Genomic DNA, 12,231 nt, shown 5'->3' on the forward strand with positions numbered 1-12,231 from the left:
GTGAAAACTGGACTTTTTGGTGACTTCATATCTTGGATACAGACCAACTCTAGTAATATTATTTCTGAAATAAGATAAATGAAAATTGTCAACAGTATTTGGTAAATCATTTGTATACTTGAGGGCTTTTATCTTGATCATAGCATCTACCACCTGAATGGTAATTTATATTTCAGTGAGAGCCCTGGAATAGAATATAAGGAGTGGTGACAATCTAAGTGTCTTTAGATACCCTCATTCATTTTATTCATGAGGGTGAATAATATTCTCACTGTAGACAGGTCTAACCTGGAGAATATCCTGTGCCTTACATACATTGACTCCCAAGATGGAAATCTGCACATCGGTGGCAGTACATGTAGGGGACCACTAATAGTTGGCTTTTGGGGGACAGCCTCTTGAGGATTGTGACCAAATCAAGCAGAAGTGCTGGGATCACTTCATAGGTAGGGTATGAAGCTGAGGATGTTGAATTCATAAGACTGGTCCACTCTATAGATGCAACATACACAGGGAATGTGCCTCTATTCCTAGCAGTCTGTATTTACAATTTTACATCCTTGTAACATTTTCATCACCTTCTTCTCTTGTCTGCCTATTCTTTACTTTAAAAAGTTGCCAAAGTAATCTTCACCCATCCATTTTCAAAGTTACATGCATCCAATGGTATATTAGAAAGGCTCTTTAGCCATTTTTTCCCTTTTTTAGTTTTTCTCTACATTTTACTACTGATTTTTTCTTTTAAACTTGTTTATGCTTTGACATCAACTCTTGTCGAAATGCTGACACTTTTACACGTTAAAAAAAGGACGAGCCAGTTCAACAAATAAGGCCCAAGAGGACGGTGAAGTGTCTCCCGGCTGTTAGCCAGTTCTGGAGTTCTTTGACTCTCAGGGCACGGGAAGGACTGTGTGCTTGGTCGCGTCGAGAGGGAGACACAGACTCGGCCTGCGAATTGGCCAGCCTGGTGACCAGCGAGCCCGCCCCTCCTTCCCCCTCCCGCGCTCGCACTCAGGAAGCAGCTGGCTACAGGCCGGCCTTCGCGGCCGCACACACATCCACTCTCCTCCCAGGCCGCCTCCTCCCTCCCTCCCTCCCTCCCTCTCTCTTCCCCCTTCCCCTCTCCCGCAGCCGCGTCCACACTGCGCCGCCAGGGCAGCCCAGAGCGCTGCGCGCACGGGCACCAGAGCTGGGGCCGCCACCACTGCCCCTCCCCGCAGCCAGGTTCGCTGCCCGCTACCGTCTAGGCTCGCACCAGCGTTCCCCGACGGAACCCGCCGCAAGCAATTAGCCAGCATCCCGAACCGGCCCCCAGACGCACCCCAGGCCCAAGGCAAGGATGAGCAAGACGCGTGAGGCACAAAGCCGAAACTCAACTTTTTAAAGATATTATTTGCTTTGTGTGCGTGTGTGTGTGCGCGCGCGCGGGGGGTGGAGGGAGGGGGAAGCGGCAGAATGAGCTGATGCCGAGGGTACAGCCACCCCACTTCTGCCTGCCTCCTCCTCCCCCTAAAGCTACTGCCCTAGCACACGCGCGCGCTCCCACTGCACTTGGGCCGGGTTTCGGCGCTCTGTCCCCCGGCTTGGATGGGAGTTTTCATTTCCGAAGGAGGCAGAGCCAGGGGAGCGCGCTGAAGGGCTGGAGCCCCAAGTTTCTCCTCGCCAGCGCTGGCTGCCCGCTGTCATTCGCTCAGGCTGGCCGGGGGAAGGGACCCGCACGCCAGGCTTTGTTGTGGAAATCCCGGGTTACCTGGTAAGTGGATGCCATAGGAACTTTGCTAGTAGGCGAGTGGAGTCGAGAGAAGCCGGGCGCTTGAGAGTGGGGGAGCTACAACGCTCAGAGAGACAAACTAGGGATTAGAAATATTTACAGTCTGAGCTGCTGGCGTGGTTTAAGAATACGGGCACCCCAACACCCATAATTCTCTAAATGATCTGTTTACTGAGATAGCAGTTCTCAATTAGGAATCAAGCTGTGTTCTTGTCAGTTGCCTAAAAGCATTGAAAGTAGAAGAGGGAAAGGAAATCAACAAGGTTTTCAAGTTTTTCTATTAAGAAAGACTTTTTGTTTTGGGCTTTTCTTCTAAACTAGAGGGTCCAGAAGACTACAAAATCAGGGCAAGTTACAGTACGCAAGGGCATGGTCGTGCACGCCACCCATGAGTCCCCCCTGAAGGGAAACTTTGGAGAAGTGGGAATTGATGGGTTGACATGAGGTCTCTCTCCCTCTTTCCAGTTCCACGTGCTTGTGGAGCTCTAACGAAGGCTGTTTTCCATGCTGTGTCTCAGCCAATTCGATGTCCCTCCCTATTGCCCAGAGGTCCTCCGGTAAGGGGATACGTTAATTCCTCGTGGGGACGGGTCCAGCGACTCGCAGCTGCCAGGTCTTGTAACTAGAACTATAACCCACATCGCAAACTGCGCAGATTCAGACTTTCACACACCCCACCAGGTTCGTCACCTCGCGTTTACATTTTTATAGGGCTCGACAAAATGTCAGCACTGTTTGGAAAATGTCTCAGTCTCAGGGACTTTGTCCTGCGCAAGACTCCAGTCCCTATAAATGACCCTGTGTGTATTTTGAAGTCGCCCGAGGCCGCTTTCTGGAAAGCCTGAGTGAGCAGCCGGCTTTCTCCTAAACACACCTTGCCTGGAGCGACACTTCCAACTTACTCACTGGAGCCGACAAGTCACTTCGGTGATGAGGAAGTCACCCAAGTGTCTGGAAAACTTGGCCCTGACGGATTTGTCATCCTATGGATGATTCAATTAGGTACCTGTAGGCAGAAACTTTATGAAAGGTCGTCTCTGGTTTCCCGAGTCGCACCCTACACTTCTTGGGGGGTGTCTAAGAGGCAAGAAGTGAAAGAACAAGGATTTTTAGGGTGCGGGCTCTGGGCCACGCAGGGCGTTCTGCGCGGGGACGTGCGCTCCCGGGAGCGGCGAGCAGGGCTGCGGCTGCCTCCGAATCCCGGCTTGGGCCGGGCAGCGCGCTGGTTTCTGCCTCCTGGGCTCCGCAGCCGCAGACCGTCGGCGGCGCGCATTCGGTCCCGACTTACTCGGGACCGGGTTGCACAACAGGAAGCCTGAACGAGTTTGTTTTGTTTTGCCGCGCTCGCTAGCGGACAAGGCCGAGGGTTAGGGGCAGAGCGGCCAAGGAGGGGGTCGCAGCAGCGCATCCCAAGCAGGTCTCTGTCGCCTCGGGCCCGGACCTGCCCCTCGCTCCACGCCAGAGAGCCCAGGGGCGCGGGCCTTGAATCCCCGCGGGCCAGGATGGGGGCGGCGAGGGTCATGAACTGATAAAGGCTGCCGTCTCCTGCTCTGCCTCACGCGCTTCTTCGCTCGGCAGGTCCCTGGCACCCTCCCCCCACCACCCGCTTGGTATTCCTCACCCGCTTACTACTCTTTCCCGGGGGCATCATATGGGCTCTTATCCCAGTAGCATCTAAACCCAGGCAGAGGTGGAGGGTACTTCCGGAAATTCGAGGACTTGCGGCCCCCTCGTACAGAGAAGAGGGATTTGCACTCTCTCCCCACCTACTTCCAGGACTTAGTTAGCATCGCTCCTGAGTTTGGGCCTGGGGCTCTGGAGTTTGAGGAGAGGAATGTTCTGCAGCTCCCCCCAGTGGACCAGTTCCCTTTAGGTTGTGGAAGGAGGGAATCGCAAGTAAAGATCATAAGGCTAGATGGGGATCTTGGTGATCGCCTTCAGATGAGGAAACTGAGGCCCAGAGACTTTCAGGAGTTTTGCCCCAGACCTCAGAGCCAGTTGTTGCAGTCGCAGGGCAAGCACTCAAGTTTCCCAGTTCAGAGAGCATTTCTTGGCCTGAAGGTGAACTCAAGACAAATGCAGTCTCATTCTGCCCGCTCTGAAAGCTTTGATGAGTCATGATTTCTGCCTTGGGAGTTAGCCAGACGTCTGTTTCCCTCTCTGTAGCATTTCCCACTGGACCTCCTTTTTAACATAAATGGGGAAACTTTTTTTTTTTTGGTAAAAGATTGATTTGTGTTGGTTTAAATTTTCTCATTCCTTCTTTTCTTCCTCCTCCAAGTTTTCTTAAGGTGAAGTGTGAAACAGGTGCAACCTGCAAAAGTTTGTAGAAAAAAGATCTGCCACAATGAATATTTGAAGCCATTTAGAAATAGGAGTGTGTCATATTACATGTTATATTTGCAGTTGGGAACTGTTGAAGTTTAAGGATCACCTTTGAATACATTACAATTTTCATATGTTTTCACTAGTCGTCTGTGTAGCCAGACTAGCACTAACATTACCTTGAAAAGGAAGAATGGGGGATTTCTTTTGCAGTCACTTTCAAATTCCTTTCCTTATTGGTAGTTGAAGTCCTTTCCTTTGTTGTTCAGAGGACTCAGTAATCTTTCAGTGTGAATAGCTAATCTAATTGTTGCTCTAACTCCCTCTCCTCTTAGTTCACATTAAGCCAGTTTTAGAGAGCATCTTGTGGCTGGTCCCTGATCTCATCCAAGTTCCTTAATAGTAGTGGGTTTGTCAGATATTGAGTACTTAGGGTCAGATGATGTTCTTGGGAGGAAGTGATATAATTCAGAATAGAAAAAGCAACTTTTTTTTTTTAATGGACTCCAGGGTCTACCTAGCAGGTGACATTCCTATTAGGCCAAAATAGGCAGGGTGGGGAGGTTAAATAGCAGCAAATTATGTTTTGTACTAGCCTTGCCTTCACTTATATGGCAGAAAGTGGTCTCCATCGTTTCAGAAGATGGCTTAGTGTTCTCCGTCTTTTTCTCTCAGAATTCTTTTCTGTTGGTAACTTAATTTGATGACATTCTTTCTGGTGTTGTCTCTCTCATATTGTCGTTATTGATCTCAATTTGGAATGTTAATTTGTAGTTCTTCCAGTATATATAAGGAGTAATTCTTGAGGGAGATAATTCAGTAAGTGCCATCCTATGCACATTCTCTTTCTTGGAGAAATCATTTTCTGTGTTTCTATAATTATTTTCTGTAGACATTATTATAAAGAATGCTGAAATGCAAGGCTTGACATTTAACTTTTCTCAAAGTTTAGTTGGGTCATAGGCTCAGGACTAAAAATAAAAACACAAACAAAGGGCATATAGGAAATCTGTGCAATGAAACTGTGCTGCCTTATGATTTCCAGGAGGGTTACATTTCCAGTAAGGTCTTTAAAATGACATTAATGCATAGTTTGATTAAACTGAACACAACTGAATAAGTAGCATCTTCATTTCAAGAAATGGAACTTTACCAATACCCTAGAAACTTGACTCTTACTCTCTTCTCATTGCTGTCTTCCCCCATCTCTTGCAGCCACTGTGTTCTCCTCAAGTGTAATGACTGCCTTAACTTCTTTTTTTTTTTTTTTTGCCTTAACTTCTAACAGATATAATAATTTTGCCCATTTTTTATGCGTCATGTAAATGGGATAATTCAATATGCACTCCTGAGTTTGACTTCTTTTGCTGATATAATAGCCTTTTAGTAGGTTAAATAATTTGGACTCCCCTTTAAAGTTTAGGGAAACAGTTTGACTTGCAGAAATTAGTTGTTCAGGCATTACTTAATATGGTAGAGTTAAGGAAAAACACCAATGAAACAGAAGCCCTGTTCTCTATCCTAATGACTGTCTGATTAGGGAGACTAAACAGATATGAGTGAAACCATAAAGTGAAGCCAGCTTAGGGTGAGCAAGGAGAATGCTGAGGAGCAACTTCCACCATGACAACCCAAAATGCATTTGGCAGTCTCTCTGTTAGGACCAACAACCCCCATGACAAAAAAATGCCTGGTCTCAGTACTGAAGTGACTGTATTTGTTTTGTGGCTTTCAGCTAGGATTTTTCATTGTTCACGAGTATGCCAAGATAAAGACAAGAATAATATGCCTGTTCAGAAGAGTGGGATAGACTTTTTATGCTGCTTTGTTCTAATAGAGAAAGGAATAGACTAGGAGAAATAGACCAGGAAGCACACAACTGTAATTAAACTGGTTCCACAAGACACAGAGCTTAGGGTATGGTCACACCTTACTTAGACTATATTTATTCAGGCAATAAATGATAAATATAGGATATGAATATATAAGTATATAATTATATATTGATTTATATGATAATTTTCAGTATAAATAGGCAGTACAGTGTGATAAATACAAGTATAATAAATATATGTGCATACATGTATATGAAAAGTCAATATATATGACATATGTAGTGTGAAAAATATAAATATATAGGTATATCAGATAATTTATGTACCTGTAAGGACTGGGGAGAGCTTGATAAATTATACAGAGTACCAAAACTTAATGAAATTAGAATTTAGACAGGAAGGTGAAACACAGGCAAATAACTATAAGGCAATGTGGAAAGTTATGAATGTTAAAGGAGATGTATGTAGAATGAAATAGTCAACATGTATCACATCGTTCTAGGTACCAGCACTGGGCTAAACAAGTAACATGCATCATCTCATTTACTGTTCTGTAATGCCATGAACTAGGTATAATAGTATAATCCTCACCATTTTACAGATCAGTGACAGAGGTAGATTAAGAGAGGATCAGAGAAAGCCAAAGGTGGGGTGGGCCTGGCAGGTGACTGGAATCTGGATTTGGAGGAAGAGAGGGCAGAAGAAGGGAGGAAGGGAAGGACCACCCAGGTGAATTCAAAGACCGTGTATAGAATGAAGAGAAACAAGGATCCAACCATGTTCTACTTTGGGAACAGAATCAGGAGACTGAGTTGTAAAACTGAGATAATGAAGGCTCCAAGTAGCTGAGCACAGACTTGAAGTAAAGAAAGCTGGTGTGGAGCTAATCTTGTCTGACATGATTTCTTTAGGCCAAGAATGGGAACAACTGCACATTCCTTTGGGTGCACCAAGTCTTGCTGAACTACAGATGAGCAGATAGGATTACAGTGCAAGATCAGACCCTGTTCCAGCTTCCTTGATAAAAAGATCAGACTTTTTCAGTGTTGGTTATTTCTGAAGCTCTGAGCCAGATCTGTGAAGTTTTGTTTCTAGGCCTGCTGGATACTGTACACAGAAAATTAATCAGATGCTAGGGTTATGTATGATTTCTTGTTATTCCTGTGTGTGAAGAAATGGATTAATGTTTTCCCAACCTTTGCAGTATGACCAATAGATTCCACTTCTGTCTGTAACTGACTGAGTCATTCATGTAGGGCTTTTTTTTTTTTTTTCTAAATAAATATGTTGTCATATTGGTTAAGGGCCTAGTCATTGTTGTGGACGTTCATACTTCTGCAGTGATGTCAGTGAACATAATTTAACTTGTATTAAACTTCTGTCTACCAACAGCTAAAAATAGTTACACTGGTTACTTTTCAGCAATAACTAACTACACTGAAGGAAAGAAATCACTCAATTATACATGTAATAGGGATAATTTAATATGCTTGAATATTTTGTTTAATGAGTGCTAAATTGTTTATTTCTAGAATCTTCCATAGATAGATGCTTATTACTGTTTTGAAAGAATTGTGAGTTTTAGCTTTGCAAATAACTATTCACATGGCTGAGTAATTATTTATGTACACTAGGTGACCAAGAATGCACTTTAATTTGCCATATTTTACAACCTATGTATCTCCTTGTGTGAAAATGGATTTTTCTTTTTTAAAGAAAAATCTCCAGCCAGTTACTTTTCTTTTATATTTCTGAAGAAGCCTTTATGTCTCAAACCATGGCCATGTGGTGTTCACTTTTTGCAATTCAGGTAATTAATTCAGTGGTGACATCATTGGGAATGTGTTCATTTTTCCATTTCAAATTCCTTCTCATAGGATCTGATGTTAACTCATATTAAGAACACATTTCAAAAAAACTCAGTTCTCGAGGACAGTTAATTTAAACTTCACCCCCCCCCCACCCCTTTCACACTGTAAAACTGAAGTTTTATTTCAGGGAAGGTCATCTACCCCTTGCAACAAGGAAGATATAAAATTGTCAATCATCTTGATCTCTGATTCTGTCAGTCAGTTGGTTAATTGGTATTTGTAGAGCACATTTGATCAATTAATACTAAATAGAAGGCAAAGTAAAAGATAACAGTGGTAGGAGTGTGCGTGTTCATTGCTCAGTCATGTCTGACTCTTTGTGACCCCATGGACTGTAGCCTGCTAGGCTCCTCTGTTTATGGAATTCTCCAGGCAAGAATACTAGCGTGGGTAGCCAGTCCCTTCTCCAGGGGCTCTTCCCGACCCCGGGGTTGAAGTGGGTTCTCTTGCATTGCAGGCAAATTCTTTTGAGCCACCAGAGAAGCCCCGGTAGGAGTATAGCTTTGTGTTATTTAATCCTTAGTTTTCATAAAGCTAAAAACGTCAAACATTTAGATTTTCTCTTCATTACAGCTATATTATGGGATCTGTTTTACTTTAGCTGTTTAAGTCTGTCTGTTTCGACAGATTTTCTTGGTAGGTACTTGGGCTGGCAGATATCTCAATGCTTTTATAACAGTAGCTTTTATGTATTTTTTGTCTGTAACCCACCAGAAAATATTTATATATATTAATATAATATATTTGATGCATATTGATAGCTTCTGTTTAATTCTAGTCAGTTCTATTTCATTAAAAAATGTTTCTCCATTAAATAATTGATTTCAGGGCTCACCAGTGGATTTTGACCAATTTGAAAAACAGTACTTTAGAAACAATACTTTGTTAAACATAAATCTGAACTTACAGCCCGTATTCAACTTGGGCCAATGCCTTGGCAAAGGCATGGTGCCTTTCTGAACTTACCTATGTTTGTCTTAAAAATCCTTTTGGTTTCAAGTTTGTTCCCATTTTGTGGTGGTGTTTTTTTTTTGCAGCTGACTAAGGGAATCCCTAACTATCCCCCTCTCTTTTGCTTCTTTTGGTAGGGTCATGTTTTTCTAGAACTTGCTGTACTCATTGGTGAGTTCATGACTGAGGCAAAGTCAATGAAACACTTGTAGGTAATTACTACTAAAAGTAGTGACATTTAGTAAATTAGGGGGATATGAGAGTTGCGTAGATGCACTGAAGTGTAAAAAGTAGATTCTAAGAAATGTTATTGAACTTGTAATATTGTCCTCCAGCAGTATTTTCCTGAAGGTCCTGAACTTCTTCTAGAAATTTATAATCACTAGCATTGTTTGGAAGGTTCTCAAAGCTGCTTCTGATTTTCAAGTTAGGATTAACTAACTACAGAATAAATTCCTGCATTGGATTTGGTCATTTTTTTCCCTGCTGCTTTCCCCTCCCCTCCCCTCTCCTCCTTTCTGTTCCTCTTCTCCCTTTCCCTTCCTTTTTTTTCTTCAGTGTGCTGTTCATATTTACTATCCACATTTTTAGTATCATAGCCACTCACTTGATTAAAAAGGCACTGCCAGATATTTTACTCCATAAACTTAGGGGAAGATTATTTTTATTTTTGAGAAAATTTTATATAAAAAGTTAAAATGTGTATCTCTAATTCAGTAGCAAAGACTTGGAATCATAGATAAAACAATGTCAAGAATTCTATTTAATGGGATCCATAAGTTCATTATATTGTCTTTACTGATTGGTCTTTGGTAGAATGTTTTTGAATTTCTGAAGGGAACACTGATTTGTCTTCATACTTTTAATTGAAGTATGGTATAATGCAAAGCTAAACATCTTTAATTTTATTTTAATGGTGACTATATTGCTTGAGTAATAGCTAAACATCTTAGTATTCATAATAAATATGTTAATATTCTTAAATTACCTATATTAGACCTTGGGAGTGCCCCAGTGGCCATGTGATCTATATGTACGAACTACCAGGTGTGACCTCCTTGAGTTTTCACTCCACATCCTAACGACATGGAATTATTCCAGCCCTGTTTCTGTGTGACTTCTGTTGTAAAGTCTGTGAGTCTGTCAGTCTCACTGTATAAAGTTATGAAACCACAGAAATGATCAGCTATACTTTGTGCTGGTTACTTAATATACTTTCAATTTAGAGAAGTGATATTGTACACATCCAGTGCATTTCCTCTATAATATCCTCCAGCTTCACAGGCACATGTTTGCACTTTTCTGTTGTTAAAATTGCAGACAAGAGTAATTTTGATTTATTGGTGACATCTAATATAGCTGTGTTTATATTGTTGCCAATAAAATGACTTACACGATTGGTTTTTGTTTATACAATCTTTTCTGAGGAGTCAGTCACCTGTGTTAGGACAAGGTACATTCTGCTTATTAAAATGAACTCCTGGGATCTAAGAACATTCAGCTCTATCTGTCCTTGATTGAATTGCAAAATGTGCTTTACACTGCAGTCGTGCATGAGAATAACTTATATTATCTATCAATAGGCTTTTCATTTCTATATTCTTCTGCCTACAAAGCTGTAACTAGAGAAACCCATGGGAATAGCATGGGCCTATTAGTGATCAAGGCAGCGATGTTGAAAAGGCAACGTTAATGAAATTATACAATCATTAACCTGAAGGGGAAAAAGAAAAAGAATCAATAAAAACTCTATTTTAGATGGTTTATATGTATATATAAGAAGTCAGCCCAGGGGCGATTTGTTTGCTGACCAGTGTTTTGTGTCTCATTATCAGTTTTTCTGTTCAGGGTAAGAAATGCTTGTGGCGTAAAAGGAATGGAAAATGTAACAAAGGCTAAATGTAGCCTAAGGAAATGAAATGATGTATGAAAATTAATAATTAACTGGCTCATCAGATGAATTATGACTCTAGATGAGTCTATTAATAATATTAAGTAAGAAAGGGCTTTTGGATGTAAATAGACATTATGGAACTCATGTTTTTGGAATTTTCTTGAAGAGATGAGTTAACATTGCTTTCTTTAATCTTTTAACCTACAAGGCATAGCACCTCGAGTGTTGGGTAGAAGGTAGAAATATGATCTTGTATGTTGATTAAAGTCATAGTTTTTCTAGAAATCTATTGAAATTATCATTAAATGATTTTATGCCTTGGTTGCCTTAGGAGTTAAGTAATTTCCTCTCTGACCTGACTTACAACAGTGTGTTTTAAGAGTTTTAATGTGGTCGAAAGGAAAGATTTATTAACTTGTGTTGACTCATAGCAGAATGAGTAAACATTTTCATTGTTTTAACCAATGGAGTATTAAAAATCTACATGTGTTACTATGTCATATCCAAAGTACACCAAATTTATTCTTCTGGATGTTCCTTGCTTTTTCTGTTTCTACTTTTTTTTTTTTTTTTTTTTCTGATGATGCCTGGGTTAGTCATTGAATGGAGGACAGAAGAGAAAGTAATGCTGGAGAACGTAAATTTTTAAAGAGAAAAACGCTGTTCCAGTGGAATCCTACCAGTCAGGTTTTGATAGTGATTAGTTGTGATTTTACTTTCTGGCAAAGTATAGGAAATTTTAACTCAGATGTTCATTTTTCAGGGTGAATGTTTTCTTTCAGCACACTGCTGATGTGAAAGCCTCCTATCAGCTTTTGTTTTGGTGGAGTTGGTAGAGAGTGCTGTTCTTTTTTTGCTTTCATATCCACCCAGTCCCTTTGATTTAAATGTTGCAGACATAAAATCTACATATTTGGGCTTCCCTGGTAACTCAGGGTAAAGAATTTGCCTGCCAATGCAGTGGACATGGGTTTGATCCCTGGTCCGAGAAGATCCCACATGCCTCAGGGTAACTAAGCCTGTGGGCAACAACTACTGGCCCTTGGTCCAGAGCCTGAGAACTGCAACTACTGAAGCCCATGAGACCTAGAGCCCCTGCTCTGCAAACAGAGAAGCCACCACAATGAGAAGCCCCTACTCACCGCAACTAGAGAAAGCTCGAGCAATAACCAGCACCCAGCACAGCCAAAAACAAGCATGTTTTAAAAAACTACACATTTATCCTTCATTATAGTTAATGAGTACTTTCTATAATCTTCCTTTTCTTAATTAGCCGAAAAGACAAAATTTCAAGTGATTATCACCAAATTCTTCATCTTTTGTGGATGAAAAACTGTCCAGAGAAGTTATAAATGGTTTGCCACAAGTAAAACTCAGGTCTCCTAAATTCTCGTTGGGAACGCTGTTCACTCTGACTCAGTGAGGATGGGTCTTTCTTACAAGTTAGTCGTTTATTCCTTTTTTGTTACCAAGTAGGCTCAAAATTACACATGATCATACGACCTAGCCAAAAAGCACATAAAATAATATATAATGTGAAAAAACAAATTGATTTTTAAGTTCTGGTATCTAATGTTTAAAAAA

General features: G+C 41.4%; 1 protein-coding gene across 4 annotated transcripts in view; it reads left to right on the forward strand.

Annotated features, from left to right (window-relative positions):
* Positions 1-1,162: 1,162 nt before the first annotated feature.
* GLIS3 (GLIS family zinc finger 3) overlaps positions 1,163-12,231 on the forward strand; it is a 475,107-nt gene continuing 464,038 nt past the window's right edge. For 2 of the 4 annotated variants that reach the window (XM_065907921.1, XM_065907924.1), the window contains exon 1: positions 1,618-1,753. Coding sequence is in view for 1 of the 4 variants with exons in the window: in XM_065907922.1 (XP_065763994.1) it covers positions 1,464-1,753 (290 nt within the window). In the remaining 3 variants the exon portion in view is untranslated. Of the gene's footprint in view, positions 1,754-2,307; positions 2,329-12,231 lie in introns of those variants that run through there. The other 2 variants (XM_065907922.1, XM_065907923.1) reach the window with 2 other exon arrangements.

The sequence above is a fragment of the Muntiacus reevesi genome, chromosome 17, assembly GCF_963930625.1.
Source record: "Muntiacus reevesi chromosome 17, mMunRee1.1, whole genome shotgun sequence".
NCBI lineage: Eukaryota > Metazoa > Chordata > Mammalia > Artiodactyla > Cervidae > Muntiacus > Muntiacus reevesi.